This window comes from Eubalaena glacialis, chromosome 14 (genome assembly GCF_028564815.1).
Source record: "Eubalaena glacialis isolate mEubGla1 chromosome 14, mEubGla1.1.hap2.+ XY, whole genome shotgun sequence".
Taxonomy (NCBI): domain Eukaryota; kingdom Metazoa; phylum Chordata; class Mammalia; order Artiodactyla; family Balaenidae; genus Eubalaena; species Eubalaena glacialis.
This window is the reverse complement of record NC_083729.1, coordinates 59,994,951-60,017,192: the sequence shown is the minus strand read 5'-3', so window position 1 is coordinate 60,017,192 and position 22,242 is coordinate 59,994,951. Positions and strand designations below refer to the sequence as shown.

The window sequence follows — 22,242 nt, the reverse complement described above, 5'->3', positions numbered from 1 at the left end:
TTGGCACGTGTTTACAAAGGCTCTTTGTTGCAGTGGGTTGGTGAGGTTGTTCAAGGTTGGGCTGGGAAAATATCGACCTTCAAAGTTTCTTCCTTGAAACTGGTGCAAAAGCACCTTCCAAAATAGCTGCAGAATGGAGGTGGACAAGACAAATTGATAGTCATGATGGAGTAGAAAGCAGAAGAGGAAAGTAAGGGTTCATAGATTATTATAGTTTGAGCATGAGCACTTTGGTGATACCACTAACATTTTCTTTGTTCCATCAACAAGTTTTCTGGTGATGCACAAAGGTATTGTTTAAACTTTGGAATCATACCTTCACTCCTAGGCAATATCACTAAGGTTCTACCAGAACCTCTTACATGAGGGTTCTGAGGCTAATATATACACACACAGAGACTTTTTTTTGCCTCTTGAATTAAAAAATGTGTTGTCTAGTAACAAACAGTTCACTGTTTTTTAACTTTGCTCTGGGTAATTTAGGAACCTGTTTAAGGGCCTGAAATATTAAAGGGCTTTCAGGTGAGTACTTTCATTAGTTAAATGTGACATTTTCCTTTCTTTCTTTCAGGACACTTATAAAAGGGCATCTTTTTCTTTCTCTCTTTTTTTTTTGAAAACAACTTTTTATTGATATATAGTTGACTTACAATGTTGTGTGAGTTTCAGGTGTACAGCAAAGTGATTCAGTTTTATATGTATATTCAATTTTATATATATATTCTTTTTCAGATTCTTTTCTATTATAGGTCATTACAAGTTATTGAATATAGTTCCCTGTGCCATACAGTAGGTTCTTGTTGGTTATCTATTTTATATATAGTAGTGTGTATATGTTAATCCCCAAATCCTAATTTATTCCTCCCCCTGTTTCCCCTTAGGTAACCATAGGCTGTTTTCCATGTCTGTGAGTCTATTTCTGTTTTGTAAATAAGCTCATTTATATCATTTTTTTAGATTCCACATATAAGTGATATCATGTGATATTTGCCTTTGTCTGACTTCACTTAGTTTGATAATCTGTAGGACCATCCATGTTGCTGCAAATGGCCTTATTTCATTCTTTTTTATGGCTGAGTAGTATTCCATTGTATATGTATATACCACATCTTCTTTATCCATGCATCTGTCGACGGACATTTAGGTTGCTTCCATGCTTTGGCTATTGTAAATAGTGCTGCTTTGAACCTTGGGGTGCGTGTATCTTTTGGAATTAGCGTTTTCATCTTTTCCAAACACATGCTAAAAGGGCATCTTTTTCCCTGTAAGAAAAGCTGAAAAGCCCTTTGCTCATTTGATCAGATAACCAGCCATAGAAAGTCAATTCTGCTAAGAACATATGACTTTTTTCACTCCTTCAAAAACATTTTTGATCCCTTACTTTGTGCTAGGGTTTATACCAGGTGTTGGGTATGCGAAGACTTGTTCTACTCTCAAGAAACTTAGCTTTGTAGGGAAACATATTAAAAAATCATAAAATATTGAAGCATATTGCTTTAAAGGAGGCAGCTCAAAGAATGAGAGGTTAATGACTGTCCTCCAGCCTCTCTGGGGGAAGACAAAAAGGGTTTTCCCCAAGAAGTAGCATTTAAGCAGAGATGGGGTGGGTGGGGATTCCCCAAAGAGTAACCAATATGTGCAAAAGATTTGAGAATGTTGGACCCGTTGGGAAACTACTTATTCAGGGTAGTTAGAGTGTAAACGGCTGAAAGGTGGAGTAGGAAGAGAGCAGTAGTGTGAGGTAAGACCAGACATCTGGGATCAGAAGACCATGCAGTGTTCTGTATGTCAGGCAAGTTTTTATTTGATTCTAGTCTTGGGCCATTAATAGCGTTATAATAACCATCTACATTTGACTAAAAATAGCATTTACATCTTCTTAAAGCAAATGCTCAGGTAATAAATTTTCAGAAACATCATCTCTCTCTGATTAAGTCTCTCTTGGCAGGACTTGTGCATTAATTCATAGGATTAGTAGTTCATGAGTCCAATGTAAGGCTGTTAAATCCAGGCAATTCCTGTCTGAGACGTGGGCCATCAGAAGTATGGGCCAGCATAGTTTCTTAAGCCCAGGCGCCTAGTGTTGGATAGTTGAGCCTTACATTCGACCCCCTCCCCCTCTGCAAAAAACTGGGGGTTATGGAGGCAATGGATGGGGGTGGGAATGGGGAGCGGAGGGCTTTCGAGGCCAAGAATCTGACTTAGAGCTTAAGTCGAGAACTGAATCGCTGTCACCAGAAAGACTGGCCAGACCTGATTGGTACCTCTCTTCCCTCACCTCACTCAATTCTTTACAATTTTTCTACAACCTTATGTCCTCTTTCCACCCTGACTTTGTTTGTTTGTCCCCCAGGATCAGGCATCCTGCTTTCTTCCTCCTCTCTCCCCGCTTGGTGGGGCGCCGGAGCTTGGGGCCTTGGACTGCATTAGGCGCGTGCCCCAACGCTATTTGCTTTGGTAACAATTCCATCCTCTTTGCTAATCTCTCCATCGTTCCCTGCCAGCCGCCGAGTTCTTTCCCTCCCGCAGGGCAGTGCCTCCCGCTGCGCGCCCGGGGGTCGGGCGGCTCCAGGAACCTCAAGCGGATGCGGCCGCGAGCCGGTGCCACGTCTCAGCCGCCAGCAGGCCAGCGCCTGCGTGGGCTCCGGGGCGGTGCGGGGCGGGGCGGTGCGGGGAGGCGGGACCTGCGCTTGAGCGGCGCGGACGCGGCCCAATGGGACCTGCGGGCGGTGGCGGTGGCGGCGGCGGCGCGCTGCGCGCCGGGGGGCGGGGTCCACCGGCAGTTGCTGGCAAGCCCGGGAGGACGAGGCGGCTCTCGTTGCCTTGGACGTTGCATCCGTGAGGGAGTCGTGTCGGCGCCCCCCTGGCCCCCAAGCCCGCTGACCTCCCAAAAGGCTCGTGTGCTCTCCCGAACTCGCCAGCCGCTCGCCGCTTGCCCTGCAGGCCGTGCCTCCTGCATCATGTGCGGTAAGGGGGCCGCGGGCGGGGGGCGTGTTGCGGGGCGGTGCTGGGGTGCGGTGCGGGCGTCGCTGAGGCCGGTGGAGCCGGCGGGAGCGGGAGTGTGGAGGGTGCGAAGTCTGGGTGTTCGGCGGGGGGTGTCCCGCGGTGCCTGCGGGTGCTCGGGGGTGGGGGCCGGCCTCTGGGAGCTGGAGCGGGGACCTAGGAGGGCACCTGAGAGGAGGGCGGGCCCTAGAGGGGATCTGGGGGGGCCGAAGGAGGCTTTGCGCCGAGAAGGGAACCAGGAGCGAAGAGCACTGTCTGAGTTGGAAAAGGAGCGAGGGCTGAGGGAACTGAGGGGTGGAGGGGAGTGACTTCAAAAGAGTCCAGCAGGTGAGGGAGGCAACCTGTGGAACATCAGATGAGGTCTCTTGAATTTATCTCGCATCTTCCAGGATTTACCTTTTAAAAAATATTTAATTTTAGTTGCTTTCTTTCGGACACGCCCAGCAGAAAATAGAACTGTAGCTAGAGCCACGACAATGACATTTCATATGATCTTACTTCCTGCCTCCCCCCATCTCAACAGAAGCCATTGCTAATCAATGCCTTGGTGAATGGGCCCGGAAGTGACCGTGGAGAGAGATCGTACATCATTTATTACTTGAATGTGCACCCATTTGAAACACTTACTTATGAGAAATATTGGTCTACATTTAATGAATGTTTTACTTAGAACAGTTAAAACATAAAGTTAGGCCCTTTTAGTCCATGTGTTGAGACTTAGTCGTTTTAATAATTAGCTAAAAGTGTGAGTTAAAGTTATAATTGTCAGAATTATATCTGAAATGACTGATATGCTCTAAAATTCGTATTAACTTGGCTATTGTCAGTAAAAAGAATTGAATTCTTACCTTCCTTATTGAAATTTACAACTGACCTTACCCCTGGAAGAAAGAACACTTTAAAAAAAATTTTTATTTATTTTATTTATTTATTTTTGGCTGTGTTGGGTCTTTGTTGCTGCGCGCGGGCTTTCTCTAGTTGCGGAGACCGGGGGCTACTCTTAGTTGTGGTGCGCGGGCTTCTCATTGCAGTGGCTTCTCTTGTTGCAGAGCACAGGCTCTAGGCGCGCGGGCTTCAGTAATTGCAGCACGCGGGCTCAGTAGTTGTGGCACACGGGCTTAGTTGCTCCGCGGCATGTGGGATCTTCCCGGACCAGGGCTTGAACCCGTGTCCCCTGCATTGGCAGGTGGATTCTTAACCACTGCGCCACCAGGGAAGTTCCAAGAACACTTTTTTAAAGGGAAGTATGATTGTAATAGAATTGAAGCTACCTGGGAAACATTCTTTGTAGCCTTTTGCAAGAGGAACTGAGCAGGAGTAGCTTGTACTCATTAGTGTCTATTTTTCCTGTATTTAACTTCATGTTAATTTCAGCTTATGAAATGAAGAGCAAGTTTAAATTTAGAGTAGATTAAAAAAAAAAACCGCACAAAAACAGAAACAATTATAAATAGCTTGCTGAAATTATTAGTGGTAGAACTGACTTTAGAATCAGTTACACTTTTGCAGTGTCTAGGTAGTAGAGTGGTTTTGCAAAAGACATAATTTAGTTTGGAGCTGTGAGGTAATGAATTTGCAATCCCCAGTGTGCTTGTTTGGTAATTAACTGTTACTGAGTGATGAGGTGTGCACCTAGTCAAGTACCTGGCTTTCTGGTTGCAGGTCATTTCTTTATCTTGTTCCAGGAAAAACGGAAGTCAAAGTACAGTACTATAAAAGAAAAAATCGGATCTGGTTTAGAAAAGGTTCAGAAAAGGGTGAGGCTTTTAGGGTGGAGATTAGTTGTTAGGCGTTTTCACAGAGCCAGCATCCCCATTCCACCATGTTATGTTGCTGAGGAAACAGGTGATAAACAAGAAATAAAGAACTAGTTATGGGAACATATGTATATGTATAACTGATTCACGTTGTTATAAAGCAGAAACTAACACACCGTTGTAAAGCAATTATACGCCAATAAAGACGTTAAAAAAAAAAAAAAAAAAAGAACTAGTATTTGAGGCATTTCTAAGGTCCTGCTTTTAACCTGGACTAGTTTTACATGATTCCAGGAATAGGGTCCAGAATTTCTCTCCTCTTTAATGTAAATTCTGAAAGTTAGCTGTTAAGACAAAGGTTTGTCCTTATTTTCCTCCCACATCTTAATTATTGACATAAAATTTCTAGGCAGAGAAATTGAGTGGGAATGAGATTAGATGGGAAAATTTAGAGGTTTACTTTCTGATTACCTGCTGCTGGTTCAAGGTTTTCTAAAAGATTTCGTTTCAACATGGCAGAATGTTGAAGCAGAAGAACGAGGGCTAACAATTCTTTTTGATAGCTTTTTCCAATCAGAAATACTGATAAAACTGTTATGATATTTATCAGCTTGTATCGGGATGTTAGTATGTTACTGAGGGGGAAAAAAAAAGATTTTATGGTCAAATAAATTTGAGAAGCAACAGACTAAACAGTGTTGAGCTGGCTTTTTTTTTTTTTTAATTGCAGGACTTTTTGGAACTTTTAATGTGCTAGTAAGCATTATGAATCTTCCAGAGAAAAATAATGTATCTATTTTTTAAATTTATTTTGTCTTCCTCTTATTCTTGGTTCTTTGGAATACACTTTGTCCTTTTTAATCTGTTTTACCTTTGGCTTCAGTGAGAGAGTGTCAATTCACTTAAGTTACGCACAGCTCTTAACAGATTTTGCTGTTTTTTATAAATGTGGGATTATTCCCTTCTGGTCCAATGGTGTATATAAATGATATTTTTGTAAATGAGATAATATTTAAAAACAGTAAGTGAGCTGCAATTAAAAAATATCCTGAAATGAATCCTTAAATTTTTTTTTGTAATTATACTGTGTAATAGCTTTGGGGCTAGTTGAGGGTTGCTAAGATTGGCTTCTAGGATAAATCATAAAACTATTAGTGTTAACATATTCTTAGAAATCATACTGGGTATAAAGTAGTTGTGAAAGAAAAGAATTATTGCTTAATGAGCATTTCCTCAGTTGTGTTCCCTGGAAAGGGGAAAGTTAATAGGTCCCTGTAATGAGCAGTAGAAGGTGGGAAAGAGTTTTTTTTTTTTTTTTTTTAATATTTATTGGAGTATAATTGCTTCACAATACTGTGTTAGTTTCTGTTATACACCAAAGTGAATCAGCCATATGCATACATATGTCCTCATATCCACTCCCTCTTGAGCCTCCCTCCCATCCTCCCTGTCCCACCCCTCTAGGTCATCGCAAAGCACCAAGCTGATCTCCCTGTGCTATGCTGCTGCTTCCCACTAGCTAATTATTTTACATTCGGCAGTGTATATATGTCGATGCTACTCTCACTTCGCCCCAGCTTCCCCCCCCACCCCGTGTCCTCAAGTCCATTCTCTATGTCTACATCTTTATTCCTGCCCTGCAACTAGGTTCATCAGTACCATTTTTTTTTTTTTTTTTTTTTAGATTCCATATATCTGTGTTAGCTTACGGTATTTGTTTTTCTCTTTATGACTTACTTCACTCTGTATGACAGACTCTAGGTCCATCCACCTCACTACAAATAACTCAATTTCGTTTCTTTTTATGGCTGAGTAATATTCCATTGTATATATGTGCCACATCTTCTTTATCCATTCATCTGTCAGTGGACATTTAGGTTGGTTCCATGTCCTGGCTATTGTAAATAGTGCTGCGATGAACATTGTGGTACATGTCTCTTTTTGAATTATGGTTTTCTCAGGGTATATGCCCAGTAATGGGATTGCTGGGTCATATGGTAGTTGTATTTTTAGTTTTTAGTTTTGTTTTTTTTTAATTAATTAATTTATTTTTGTCTGTGTTGGGTCTTCGTTTCTGTGCGAGGGCTTTCTCTAGTTGCGGCAAGCGGGGGCCACTCCTCATCGCGGTGTGCGGGCCTCTCACTATCGCGGCCTCTCTTGTTGCGGAGCACAGGCTCCAGACGCGCAGGCTCAGTAGTTGTGGCTCACGGGCCCAGTTGCTCCGCGGTATGTGGGATCCTCCCAGACCAGGGCCCGAACCCGCGTCCCCTGCACTGTCAGGCAGACTCTCAACCACTGCGCCACCAGGGAAGCCCGTATTTTTAGTTTTTTAAGGAACCTCCATACTGTTTTCCATAGTGGCTGTATCAGTTTACATTCCCACCAACAGTGCTGGAGGGTTCCCTTTTGGGAGAGAGTTTTGTAACGCATAAGTTTGGGAAATTCTGGTTTTGGAGATTCTCAATTAACAAGTTTAAAGGTTTTAGGAAGTTCTACAAATAAATCCATTAACTTTGTTTAACCCAGTATTTCTTTTTCTTTTTTTAAAATTTTTTCATTTATTATTTATTTATAAATTTATTTATTTTATTTATTTATTTTTGGCTGCGTTGGGTCTTCTTTGCTGTGCGCGGGCTTTCTCTAGTTGTGGCGAGCAGGGGCTACTCTTTGTTGCGGTGCACGGGCTTCTCATTGCGGTGGCTTCTCTTGTTGCGGAGCACGGGCTCTAGGCGTGCGGGCTTCAGTAGTTGTGGCACACGGGCTCAGTAGTTGTAGCTCGTGGGCTCTAGAGCGCAGGCTCAGTAGTTGTGGCTCACGGGCTTAGTTGCTCCGCGGCATGTGGGATCTTCCCGGACCAGGGCTCAAACCCGTGTCCCCTGCATTGACAGGTGGATTCTTAACCACTGTGCAACCAGGGAAGCCCTAACCCAGTATTTCTTAAACCTTTAATTATGGAGACTATTTTTCACCTCATCCCTAATTAGCATCCTGCATTATAGTGTTCTCTTTCTGTGGTTTGGGAATTTTTGACTGTACATTTTAGGTACCTAGAAAGTGTTAGAAGATATTATATATATAATATATAGATACTATATATACAATATATAGATATTATATATATATACATACATGAAACAATCACTTTGTTGTACAATAGAAATTAACACAACATTGTAAGTCAACTATACTTCAATAAAAAAATGTTGGTAAAAGAAAAAATAACGAAGATATTTGAAGTGATCACTTTGTACTTGGCACTCTGCCTTTTGGAGAGATGACTAAAAGAAAGGAATTGCCTTCAGGGAATTGCTGTCTGATTGGAAGAAACAGTGACTACACATATAACAGGTGTGGGTGATAATACACAGTCCTTGTTCATTGCCATGTTCTAGACTACAAGTGGAATGAATAGACATTCTGAGACTGGTTAGGCCAAGAATGTTCCAGATGATAGGATAGGACTCTTAGCTGAGGAATGCTGCCAGCTGGTAGAGAACTAGAGCACTGTGAGAGATACCACTGATGGCACGTTTTACCCAACAGTGAATGGAGTCAGAAATAAATTGAGAACTACTGCTAGTGGGTTTGAAAGAAGGAATAAAAGTGCCAGGAAAAGAGGCCAAAGAATAGTAGTTAGAGGCAGAAGAGTTCCAAAGTGGTATATTGCGTTGGACAGAGTCTGCAAGAGTAGAAAAAGGTCATTCATGTTTAATATTGCAGAGACAAGTTAATTGCATTTAGCTATAAAGAAATCGTTAGAGAAGTTACATATATGAAGGCAGAAGGATTTGAGTTTGTGTTGAGGAGAGCATGTATACCAACAAAAGAGAGTATTGTGAAACTAGGTCCTTGGTAGAGTTGAAAAGTTGAGTTCCTGATGTGTAAGCTGTGAAATTAATACCAGGTGTTCATTGATTGATTCATACTCTAAGCATTGTCTCTAAATTGACTAAAAGTTGATCTAGATCATTGGATAATAAAAATTCAACCCTCTGTTGTGTAGGATCCTCAGCATATTTTGATGTTAACAAAAAGTTCTATATTTACAAAATTGAGGAATCTCTTACCAAGAGTTACAAGCAGGAGAGGCTGGTTCAGGGAATATGTGTGGAATATGTTTCTCTATTTTCAGTCTATAAGGAAGGATAGGCTTATAGGGTATTATACTGTTAAGATGAAGAAGAAGGCTTCAATTCTATAAAGGAAGAATCTACCGAAAATGAGAAAGAGGCTGGGAAGAGAGAAATAGGGGTTTGAGAGTAGTCTAGATTCTAGACTTTAGAATAGTATCTGGGGGAAGTGTAAAATTTAGACAAGCAGTGAATTAGCAGGATTGGTCAGCAGTTGGGAGGGCTCCCATGAAAGTGGACCTGAGATGAATGGATGACGTGAAATGGATGGACTTCACTATAGGGGTGCTCAGGGACACAGGGGTGAGAGCATAATGGGCCCAGAGGGGCTGGCTTGGCAGCATGAAGAAAAATTGTGATCTGATGTGATTGATCAGAGAGAAGTGGGAGAGATGGAATGTTTAAAGGTGTGTGAGCAGAAAGTGCATGCCTTTTCTCGGGGAAGATGATGATATAGGTAGACTGTGAGGGAGTGTATAATTAGAGATGTCAGTGTTTAAACAGTGCTGTGAGTTCCAGGATGTTAAATGTACAAGAGAGAAGTGTTACAGAGCTCCTTCCAGTGGCCCCATGTATTTACAACAAAGTAGGAGACACTTGAACCAGCATTTTGTAAATAGGAAAAAGATTTTGAACAATTAAAAGAGCACACAAATAATTGAAATTTCTCATGTGTCACTCCATATAACTTTTTCTTTGTGTTTTTAGGGTTGTAGGAAATGTTATCTCAAATATTTCTTTTTTTTTTTTTTTAAAGATTTTTAACCACATGTTCTGATTAATTTACTTACAGAACTGAGATTCTTTTTTTTTTTTAATTTTTATTTATTTATTTATTTATGGCTGTGTTGGGTCTTCGTTTCTGTGCGAGGGCTTTCTCTCGTTGCGGCAAGTGGGGGCCACTCTTCATCGCGGTGCGCGGGCCTCACTGTCGCGGCCTCTCTTGTTGCGGAGCACAGGCTCCAGACACGCAGGCTCAGTAATTGTGGCTCACGGGCCCAGTTGCTCTGCGGCGTGTGGGATCTTCCCAGACCAGGGCTCGAACCCGTGTCTCCTGCATTGGCAGGCAGATTCTCAACCACTGCGCCACCAAGGAAGCCCTATTTCTTCTTTTAAAGGAATCTTACCTATAGGATGTGCCTCTATAATTATAGTATTGACTATGTTTTATGGCAAGTGTATAGTTGGTGTGTATAACCTTAATTGCAGAATTGTTTATAATTACAAAGAGTTAGAAAAACCTCAATAAATAGGTAAATGGCTAGGTAAAATATGAGAAATCTATTATGGACTATTTTTATTATGCAACCTTCAGTAGACTGGGGTAGATGGGTTGTACTGACATAGAAAGACCTCCAGCATCTTAAGAGAAAAAACTACAGAGCAATATATATGTTATCATATTTATGTTTTAAAAGAACCAAAACCTCTAAAACCATGTACATCTGAGTTCATATATGTAGAAAAATTCATAGCCGAAGGATTGGGACAGTGTGTGTGGGATTAATGGTGGTTATCTCCTGCGTGGAGGTAGAAAAAGGAGATTTTTCACAGTTCATTCTGTAGGATTTGTGTAATTTGAATCTTTAACGATGATAATTTGTAACTTGGGTTATAAGAAAAAATTTTTAAATGAAACTTAAGTAGCGTTGTAGATGGATTCTGTTTCAGAAGATATAAAATTTAGAGAAGGAATTTGAGCACTTAAAAATTCCAATGTCTAGGGTTTCATCAGAATATTGAAGTTGTCAAGTGAAAAAATATATAAAAGCAAAATTTCTTCTTGAAACTAATATAATATTGCAAGTCAACTATACCTCAAAAAAAGTAAAATTTTTTATTCGTAAGAACATAAATTCAACCAGACATAGGAACTTTAATAATTTGATTGGTCAGCTAAATTGCGTTCAGTTTTCATTTCAGTAAGGTTTAATAGTCTTTGCCTACAGCTAGATTGCTTTTAACCAGGTGTGTCAAGTCTTTGATCTAGGTCATGTCTGAATATCTTGTTAAGCAAGGTGTTCATAAGTGCTTTTATGTCATTGAATTTAAGTTGCCATTTTCTGAGAGTGATGCCTGTAGGCGCAAGTCCTTGCTTCAGTTAGGGAGATATTTATTCCAAGTGTATTACATTAATAAGAAAATTTGCACTTTGGAAGCACAAGCTGATTTGGGAGTAGAAAATCTCCTGTGCTCCATACAACTACTGTTTGTGTTATTGGAGCAATTACTGAAGAGTGGTGGAGAGTTGATTTTTAGTCTTTTGTAGTTACCTTAAGCAGAACTATTTATTGCGAGGTTTGGTAAGACAAATCAAAGACCTGAAATAGGGATTGCTACTCTAATAAGCACCATTTTGAGTTATGAATACCTACCCGGTAAACATGCCCTGCATGCCTGATTGACAAATTATTTGCTGTTATATTTTCCCAGCTACCCCAAGATTACAGATAACCCACTAATCTGTACAAGTGGGCCAGCTGTGCTCTCAAGGCGCTGGTCTGTAAAACTGACAGATTCAACCTCTTTATCTTTCATTTTCCTAACCAGGGATAACTTTCTTCTCCCAGCTCTGTTACTTTGATCTTAGAAAATTTCTCTACATGTGTCATCCTTTTATTCCTTTTAGTTCCTGCCTAGTTATGCAAGGAGAAATATTGCTCCTACTTCTTCTTCCTCAATTCCTCCCCTTCCCTTTTTCTTTGTTCCCATAGTGAACCAAAATAAATGACAGTAATGATTATTGGCAACAGTAGTGCTTCCTCTGTCAAGGAGAAGGCAGGTTTTGAATTGGAATTGATATATGGTATTTCATCGAATCTAAGATGCCACTTATTGGGAAATGTACCATTTATATATGGACCACAAAGAAAGAAAATATGACTGTCTTAAAATCAATGCTGTCAATATCTGAAGTCCTAGAAAGTATTGTGAGGATGCTTTCAGAATATCACAGGCTAAGTGATCTGTTTGTCTTTACCTTAAAGCAGTGATGAATCTTAGCATCACTAATAGGGAGTCACCAGCCAATATAAAAAACATACATAGCTGTGAATAATTCTTGTCCCTCAGTTTTAACCTAAATCAGTCAAGCCTTTAGATTTCTCTTCCAGTTTGCGGGAAATACAAGGAATAGAGGAACTGGTTAGACCACACAATGTGGAATCAATTAGGCATAGCCAGAGGTGAGAAATTCAACAAGAAAATTGCTCCTGGCTTATCAGTAAGTCAGTGTCTTGGAGGAGAACAGGGCATTAGGGATTCAAAGAGACTTATGAGACATAACAATCAAATGTGAGCTGTGATCCTTTATTATATTCTAGAATAAACAAATCAGCTGTAAAAGACATTTATTTTTGTTAATAGGGAAAATGTGAATATGAACATTGTATTAGATGAACTAGAGCATTATCTTAGGTGTGATAATAATATGGTTTTGTAGAAAAATGTCCTCATATTTTATATGTTACTTTGCTTTTATTAATTCTTAATGATATACTCTGAAAATACTAAGGCCCTTCACCAGGTTTCTAGCTTTAATTTGCTAATACAGTGTACACAGAACAAATCATGTAACTGTCAGAACAAAGAACTGAGGCCCAGAGGAGTACAGTCTGTAGAGGTATTAAAAAGTACCAAATGCATAGCATGTAGCAATCTCTGTAGCAATCAAAGAAGAATCCTCAAAAACCATAGAATATCAAGCTGGAGGGGACTGCAGGTGTCCTCAGACGTCAGAGGGAGGAGATATTTGGCCCTTGTGCTGTGACTCCCCGTGTAATAGAAGTTGCTAATCAGTCATGGCTTTCCTTCCTGTATGAGAGACAGGGTCACTGAATCCTTTTCAGAGGTGCTCTCTAGAGCCAGTACCAATTAAAAACCTGTTGGCACTTATTGTGAAACTTATTTTACCATCTCTCAGTCAAGCCCATTCATTTCGCAGAAGGGGAAGCTGAGGCTGGGTGGTATAGTGGAAAGCTTCGGGGACACGAGTTAAAGAATTTGCAGGATTTCTTCAGCGCGAGAAACTTTTATGAGCTAACAAATGTTTAGTGTGAATTTTATTAGTTTATCAAATAGTTAAAATTTAAGTTTGTTTGGAGAGGGATACTGGTTTAGAGAATACCTCTTTCCCTATAAAATTGTACTCAGGATCTCAAGATTCACACAATAAGCCAATGTAAACCAGGGAGATTGAAGTTAGAAATAATATCAAAGTTGAAGGCTGTTGTTGAATTACATGTATTGAAGATAGTGAATTTAATATTGCATCACTCTGAATTTTCTTGTAAAAATGTGTTGAGTCTATAACTTGTCTTAAAAACAGTTGTTTTTTGTCATTAGCATTTAAATTGTTTTAAAAAAATTGGTATTTGATTATTATATTTAATCTTTAATTCTCTGAATGTATTACTTTTACCATCAGAATTACTTTTTTTTTTTTTTTTATTTGGCTGCGACGCAAGGCTTGTGGGATCTTAGTTCCTCAACCAGGGATTGAACCTGCGCCCTCGGCAGTGAAAGCACAGAGTCCTAACCACTGGATCACCAGGGAATTCCAGAATTACATTTCTTTAAATGAACAAACCAAACCAAAAAAAAAACAAGAATGTAGAAACAGAGAACAGAGTATGCTGGGTATATAGAAGTAGAAATATAATGTTATATACATGAAACATATAATGTTCAAGCCAGTATTACTTCAATAAAAAAAATCTCAATAAAAAGGAATTACATTTCTTAAAAAAAAGGGAGAAATGATTTAGTAGTGAATTTTTCTGGATGTGCTGCATTATTGGGATTTGGACTTCGTCTTCAAGGCTTTCCAGAGCCCTCAGCCTGCAAAGAATTTTTGACAGTGTAATATGTTGTATTAGTTAGTGATTTTCAGATGAATTAGATTGTATCCTCCTTTAGCGGATTATTTAGCTGTTGCTAATCACAGTGATGGAGAGTAGACTAGTTGAGAATCAGTGTTCTTTTAGCACGTTGTTTTTTCCTTTTTTCTTTTTGGCCACATTGCGCGGCATACGGGATCTTAGTTCCCTTACCAGGGATTGAACCCATGCCCCCTGCAGTGGAAGTGCAGAGTCTTAACCACTGGACCACCAGGGAAGTTCCTCTTTTAGTGCATTTATATTAAAGTTTTATTTTGGGAAAATATTTATATTCTGTGTATTGTCCATTAATGAGCGAATAGAATACTTATATGGGGCTGATAGTTTTCTGTGTGCATTTAATCTTTATCAAAGGTCAGTGACCCATGGGGGGAAAAGGGTAGAACACATAAAAGGTTGATTTACAGTTGGGTTATTGGTTTAGTTTTTTCATATTACAGATACTTTATTAAGGACCAGCAATAACAACAAATCCCCCAGACCTCATGCAGTGTTGTGGTGCAGTGAAAGTGAGATGCTTGTACAGTGCATGATAACTTAATAGATCTTTACAATTACAATTTTTAAAAATATGAATGAATATAGGATTTCTATAAGTCTGGCCTTGTACTACGTTTTTTGGGAAAGTTCAAACTGTTGTTTCAGGTTGTTTTGGATTTTAGTTTTAAAATGTGATTTCCTTTTTTTTTGAAAGGTATGACTGAGAAAATTGCACTGTACTCATCATGGTGATCAGCATACACATTACGGTGGCTTTTTTGTCAAATATTAACTATGTGATATTTTTGTATGCTGAAATGCTTTGATAAGACCAAATTCTTTATAGAAATAAAGATACCTTTTCAAATGAAATGAAAACTGGTCATTCCAGAGTTCTGCCCCACAGAATTAATCCCCTTAAGAATCAGTGGCATTATAGTGTAAGATAGTTAAGAAAAAAGAAAGTTCTTTCATAAATAAGCAACTTGAGTTTATATTTCTTTATATTTTGATTTTCATTTTTTATACATTTTAGCTATATCCAGCCTGGCCAAAGCACAATCATGGAAGACCTCAGACAATTTCCATGCTGCTATTCCTGAAATGTGGATTTCCTTTACCTGTGTTCTACTGCCTCTTTGCTCTTCTGGATCAGTTCTTGTTGTACAAGTCCCTTTATTTATAGTTTTGCTTTTCCAAATGATTGCTCCTTTCCTATGAATTCTCAAGAGTTGTTAACATGTATTATGGTTATTTGTCCCTTACTAATCTGGTGAACAAGTGAGAAACCATTTGTCCTACGATGATTATATATATTTTTAGCCCATTTTTCTCTATGATTGAATTATTTAGATTGTGAATATTCTTTACATCGTTGCTATTTATAAGTTATTTATTCCTAAAATGTATTGATAGCATGGTCGTTGAAAGTATGAAAAATTATTTCATCTGTATAGTTTTGGAGGATCCATATATTGCTTAAAATACTTAGTTCAGAAAATGTTTTCCTTTAAAAATAATGCTCAGTATATACACCATAAACCCCAAATTTGTTGGTTAGTTTTGAAGCATTAAATTTTAGTTGTTATAATGTCAGTGATGGAAGGTAAGTGAACAGTCTTATAAACTTCTTTGAAAAAACTAAACATTTATTTTGACTTATTTGCTTCAGTCTTTTATACTTACAAGAAATTCCGCTTTGAAAGAGTTTCACTGCCTTTGAAGTGAAGAGTCTTTCTTTTTTAAAGATGGACTGTAGCTTCACATTTTTGCACATCTTAGACATTATTATGAAAATTAAGACTTTTGTCATAGTTATGCCAATGTTGATTCTCTAGTTAGAATTTTCTATTAAATATTTGTTTATTTGCAGGTATATTTGCTTACTTAAACTACCATGTTCCTCGCACGAGACGAGAAATTTTGGAGACCCTAATCAAAGGCCTTCAGAGACTGGAGTACAGAGGATATGATTCTGCTGGTATTTCCTTTAAAAAAATATTATGGGTGTTGCATGATTCTTGAATAAGTAGAAAGGGTTTTTTGTTTGTTTTAGGTTACTAGATTCTTTATAATGTTCATTTTGTTGTTTCTGGTAAATCTAAAATCTGAAGAATTTTTGTCTTTTATCATGTTTAAAGGGTTTGTTCATGCAATTTCAGCAGCATTAGCATTTATGTAGAATATTGCTTCTTACGGGTATCTTCTTTTGCTAAGAATGTTGCTATAAAAACAAATCACATGGGGCATTTTCATTATAAAACAGAGTTCTTAAGGCCTTACTCTGTACATTTTTTTTTCTTTCCTGTAACTTTGAATTTCTTTTTCTCCGTGGATTCCATGCTTTTGGCATGTGAACTTGCCCAAGATTCTTCTATCTTAGATAAACAACAAAGCAGATAAAAATAACTTCTTGTCAACTTTATGTTCTACTCCAGCTTCTTCCCTTAACTGTATCAGGGGTCCCCAAGACCATCCCCAGTTTCAGTGATTCCCTAGGAGGACTCAGCATATAGTTGTACTCATGGCTATGATTTATTACAACAAAAGAATACAAAGCAAAATCAGCAAAGGGAAAAGGTGCATGGGGTGAAGTCTGGAGGAGAGCAGACATAAGCTTCAGGATTTTCTCCCTGTGGAGTCATGCAGGATATGCTTAATTCCCCCAGTGAATTGGACAAAATGTGTGAAATGTTGTATACCAGGGAATCTCATTAGTAACTCAGTGCCCAAGACTGTCACTGGGGGCTGGTCATGTAGATACCCTCTGTCTAACATGTGCCAAAATTCCAGGCTCCTAGAAGGGAAGCAGACATTCAGCATAAGCCACATTGTTTGCACCAACAGTGTAGGTGCAGTAAACCATACTTAATCAGTTACTGTGGTGGGAACCCTCCTGAAATCCAAGTTCACAGATGCCAGCCAATGGCCAACTTTGCAAGCAGCCCTTTCTAAGATAGCAATCTTGGGCCTGCCATATTAACTCTTTTCTGTACACTCAACATTCCTGGTTGTAACGGACATTTACCTTCCATGACTCTTCCTCAGTTAATGGAAAGTCAATTCCTCAACTCCTTTGTTCTTAAAATTCTCTTTCCTCAGCTTCTCTGACAGCACATCTTCTCATTCTCTTCCTAACACGCCGATTATTTTCTGTCTGCTTTGGGAGCTTCTTTTCTCCCACCTATTACTTATATTAATGTTCTTCAAGATACTTTCATAGGCCCACTTTTCTTATTTTGTATTTTCGTGGGTGAGCTCTGACTTCATCAACCTCCTGTATGTTTTTGTTTTTGTTTTTTTTAATTTTTATTTTGGCCGCGTTGGGTCTTTGTTGAGGAGTGTGGGCTTTGTTGCGGGCTTCTCTCTAGTTGCGGTGCGTGGGTTTAGTTGCCCCGCGGCATGTGGAATCTTAGTTCCCCGACCAGGGGTTGGAGCCACGTCTCCTGCATTGGAAGGCGGATTCTTAACCACTGGACCACCAGGGAAGTCCCAACCTCCTGTAGGGTTGTGACTTACAATCCAGATGTATTTCCCGTGCTGCACACCTGTATTTCCAGCTGCCTCCTAGAAATTTCTCCCTGGATAAACCACGATATTATAGACTTTGCATGTGCAGAATTGAACTGAATACGCTCCATTTCTCACCCCACTCTTCACTCTGTTCTTTCTGTGTTCTTTTATCAACAGTCAGTCATTCAGCAAGTCCTTTGAGCCTGGGAGGTGTCCCAGACGTCTCCTGCCTTCTCACGTTACCTGCAGTCAGTTCTGCTTCTCAGTATCACCCATCTCTTCATGACCATTGTGTAGCTCAGGCCTTCCTCATTTTTGCTTTGCTGTAGGTGTAACTTCTGACAGCAGGTTTCTTCTTCCTGTTTCTCTCCTCCAATCTTTATACTGTTTCCAAAGGGAGTTTTCTGAACTCTTTCGCCATGTAATTTCTCTGCTTGAAACTACTCAGTGCTTTTCCAGTACCTTCAGAGTAACTTTTTCAAATTCCGTAGGAACTTTAGTAGAATCTTGAGAGATGTGTTCCCTGACATTCTCTCCTTACCCTGCTTCTGCAGTGGGTGCCCGTCTTCTTTGTTTCTCCATTGTACTTCAGTTGCAACCTGTAGTATTTTATTATAACCACATAACTTTTATTATATTAAAACCACACTGTATTGTAATTATTTTTTTCCTTGTCTGTCTTCTCAATAGACTATTGAGAAATTTAAGAACAGGAACTGAGTTTTCTTCATTTTTATCTCTAGCAGCTACCATGGTTGTTGACATATAATAGGTTTTCAGTAAATTTTGAATTGATAAGTAAGTGAACTAATTAGATGAAAAAAAATTTTTTTTCCTTAGAAGTTTTGCCTTACAGTGATAATCTAAGTAGTAGTCAGTTTCTAAATCTTGCTTTTCTACCTCTTGGTGATTTAGGTGTGGGGATTGATGGAGGCAATGACAAAGACTGGGAAGCCAATGCCTGCAAAATCCAGCTCATTAAGAAGAAAGGAAAAGTTAAGGCGCTGGATGAAGAAGTTCACAGTAATGTACTTAGTTTGGTTTTTGAACCCCCTCCTCTTTTCTTCCTTCTCCCTTCCCTACCAGATTACTTTTCCTCCCATATTTTGGGGCCCATTTTGAGAATAGTGATTCTTAAAGTTGAAGGGAGGGAAGAAAAGTAGTTTTGATACTATCTGTACTGGTTTTAATATCCCTTAGTTTCAAAAAATGATATTAACTAGGGAGGGAACTTAATTATGTACATTGTGTTCAGAACAAGCTTAATATCCTAAAATGAAGTAGCCATCATTCCTGAGGAAGGGCCTTTCATAAGACAAAAGGTATTTTCAGTGGTGCCCTTATTCATGTGTCGTCACTTGGTGGTTGTCTTCACTTTGGACTAAACGCTGAGTTTGGATGTGTAGTCAGTCTGGATGTTGCACCTTTTAGTAGGTCTGATACAATCAGGTATCATATTTTTCCCTCATGATTTTCTTACTTCCCTGGCATAAAGTAGTTGCCAGAGGTACATGTTCCATTAAAGAGGGTATACTTTACAGTATTTAGTTCATTACATTATGTTTATACATTTTATTTTTTCACAGGAAACTTGAAAACAAAACAAAAACTTTGAAGTAGATTGATTGAAATAACATTTTAAAAAATCCTCTAAAAAACCAGGAAACAGTAGGTTTTTTATATACCTGCTCAAATGGATGCCATCGTTATCATTGTAAAGAAGTGCAGGTGGAAGAGGAGAATGATGGATTTAGTCATTTTTAATTTTCACATAAGCCAGACATTTAGCTTTGCGGTACAATTGATGCTTGAACAACACGTGTTTGAACTGCTCAGGTCCACTTATATGCGAATTTTTTTTCAATAGTAAATACTACATTATTACACCATCCACAGTCGGTTAAATCCATGGAGGTGGAACCTTGGACACAGAGGGCTGACTATAAGTTATACTCGGATTTTCGACTGCTTGGTGGTCAGCACCCCTAACCCCCCGTGTTGTTCAAGGGTCAACTGTACTTGCTTAACAAATTAAATCAGTACTTATTTTTTATGTATTGTGGGTAAGATTAGCTTGGGATAAAGCAGACACCCAAAAAACTACACTTCAAAAACTGTGGTTATAAATATTTGGTCTAATGTGTGTACTGCATCCTGTTTACCAGGCTGATTATAGTAGGTTCTACAGGAGAGAACAAACAGATTGGTTTAAGATTCAGGGGAGAGCTAGTTCCCACAAGTTAGGAAGACTTGGGATACGTAAGGAATGGCTGCTGATTATATTTGGGCAGTGAAGGTGAGAAGGGAGGACCTTCTGAGTAGATCAGCTTGGAAAAAGATAAGAATAGGGAAGGCAAGTTTGATGGAATGGTAGGTAGTCCTTTTAATCTACTTTGTTGGTAGATGAGTGGGAGGCTAGAAAGGCAGATTGTGACCAGAATCACCATCTTTGAATGTCAACATATTGAAACATGCCTCCTCCTGCAGGAAAGTGACCCCTTTCCTGGAATGGGTCACTTGCAGACAGTGCTGGTGAGTTTGTAACTCACTTGATGAATCACTTGGAAGAGCAATCTGGCAATGTATAAATGGGAGATGCCTATACCTTGTGGCCAAGCACTTCCACTCTTGGGCAGGTACTCGAAAGAAACACTATGACAAGGAGACATGACAATAAGATGCATTGCAGCAAAGTTTAGAAGCAACCTAGAATAAGTTGTATGTGATAGTGAATGACCATGTGTAGCTTTTGAAAGACATGTACTGGATCTGGTTCTGCATGTGGGGACATGCATAATTTCTGAGAACTTAATGTTGCGTGAAAAAAGCAACCTAGAGAAGGATATGCAAAGTATTGTACCATTTAAAAAAAAAGAACACTATAATTTATGGGTATAGTAGCATAATAGAAATTTGAAGGCATAGGTGGGAAAGCTCTTGTGAATCCTCTGGGGAGGAAAGGGATGGAGCAGGGTAAAAAGGAGGCACCAACTGCATTTTTTTACATTTTCGGGTTTATTTATTTATTATTTATTTTTGGCTGCGTTGGGTCTTTGTTGCTGCGCGTGGGCTTTCTCTAGTTGCGAGGAGCGGGGGCTACCCTTTGCCGTGGTGCGTGGGCCTCCCACTGCGGCGGCTTCTCCTGTTGCGGAGCTCGGGCTCTAGGCGCGTGGGCTTCAGTAGTTGCAGCACGCGGGCTTCAGCAGTTGTGGCTCGTGGGCTCTAGAGCGCAGGCTCAGTAGTTGTGGCCCACAGGCTCAGTTGCTCTGCGGCATGTGGGATCTTCCCGGACCAGGGCTGGAACCTGTGTCCCCTGCATTGGCAAGTGGATTCTCAACCACTGTGCCACCAGGGAAGCCCACATTTCAGGGTTTAAACAAGATCTAAAGCATAAATGGTTAGACATTAACATTTGTTAAGTCGGAGTGTGGTTATTTCGATATTTGTGATGTTTATTTTATTATTCCCAGCAAGTTTTAGTGTTTAACCTCTTAAGACAAAAGGGAAGGAAGACATCTCAGAGAAGACCGTTAGATTGCTTTTTGCTTGCTCCTGACTTTGATAATACTTGCTAACATTTATTGATTGCTTTCTGTGTCCCAGGCACTCTACTAAGTGCCTTCTGTATAGTCCTCATCATAACCCATGAAGTAGGTGAAATTATCATCCTCATTTTGCAGATGAGAAAATTGAAGCTCAGAGGAGCAGGTACTGACATTAGATGGTGTCAGCAGTAAAAGCAGTGAAGTTTGGGGGCAGAGGAAAGGCAGAAGAGGACTGCTGTTCTAGGGCATGACAACAAGGAAAGATTTTTTAATATTTTATGTCTTAAAGATGTAAAGCACAAATGGTTATATGTTAACACTTGTTATCTGGGTGTAGGTATTTGAGTGTTTCATTATTACCAGCAAATTAAATATGTTTGAACTATTAAAAAAAAAAAAAAGAAAGATGACATCTGAGAATAGGTACACAGAGGGCAAGGAACCTTGGGAGTAATAAGGGTGGGGGGAAGACAGAAGATGCAAGAAAGGAAATTATTGAGGCGTTACAGCTCAGAAAGTCAAGGCATAGGTAGGGAGTTAGCCTTTATAAGAGTTAAAGGGAAAAGAAAAGCTAATTAAAACAGAGTTATGAGGTGAAGGGGAAACCTGAGTAAGGTAGATTGAGGGACTATATAGGTAGGATTGAGGCTTAAAAAGGGTATAAAAAATGTCATGAGCTGTTGGGGAATTGAATGAGTTCTCAGTTTAGTGAATAGGGAACATGGATACATGTTCCTTAAATGGCAACAGTTAAATAGATTTGATAATTACCCATGAACTTGAAATGGACTCAATTTACAGAATTTTGTGACTTTCTTCAGTGTTGCTTGGCAGCTTGCGGCGGGCGGGGGAGAGAAAACTGAGTGTAGCGTTATCTAGACTTAAGGTTCAACAAGGGGCTTTAGAATGGAGTAACAGTGGATAGGAAGAGTCCGGATTGGAACCCTGATTAATTTATAAAACATGCAATATTTCTTGCGGGGAATATGCGTATTGTCATAGCAATGATCTTTTTCTTATTAGTCATTAGATAATGTTCCTTTGGCAACAGTAAAATAGGTATGGTAATTACTGTGAATTTGAAATGAGTTCATTTTATAGACTCTTGTTGCTTTCTCCAATGTACTTTCTCTTGCCAGCAAGTGGGGGCACATACTGCTTTTAATTATAGTTAACCCAAAAAACTAGTCGAATGTTTTCACTGCTTGCATTGCCTGTTAAGTAGTAATAAATGGAAATCCTTACTTTTCTGGAGGTCATTTATCAGGTTGCCTTAGTTTTTCAGAACACAGTTAAGCCAGAAAAGAATACATTGATGATTTTATCCATTGATTGAACTACCCAACAAAAGTTTGAGTATCTGTCCTATATAGCTTAGTGCTTACGATTCAAAGATAGTAAGACAAGCTGCTACCTT

The 22,242-nt window shown here is 39.4% G+C and overlaps 1 protein-coding gene across 5 annotated transcripts in view; it reads left to right on the top strand.

The window, feature by feature from the left end:
- The first annotated feature begins 2,775 nt into the window (after positions 1 to 2,775).
- The window catches only part of GFPT1 (glutamine--fructose-6-phosphate transaminase 1), a 69,517-nt gene continuing 50,050 nt past the window's right edge, over positions 2,776 to 22,242 (top strand). For all 5 annotated transcript variants that reach the window (XM_061168786.1, XM_061168787.1, XM_061168784.1 and 2 more), the window contains exons 1-3: positions 2,776 to 2,967; positions 15,641 to 15,748; positions 18,196 to 18,303. In XM_061168786.1, coding sequence (XP_061024769.1) covers positions 2,961 to 2,967; positions 15,641 to 15,748; positions 18,196 to 18,303 — 223 coding nt within the window. In that variant the 5' untranslated portion in view covers positions 2,776 to 2,960. The remainder of the gene's footprint in view (positions 2,968 to 15,640; positions 15,749 to 18,195; positions 18,304 to 22,242) is intronic.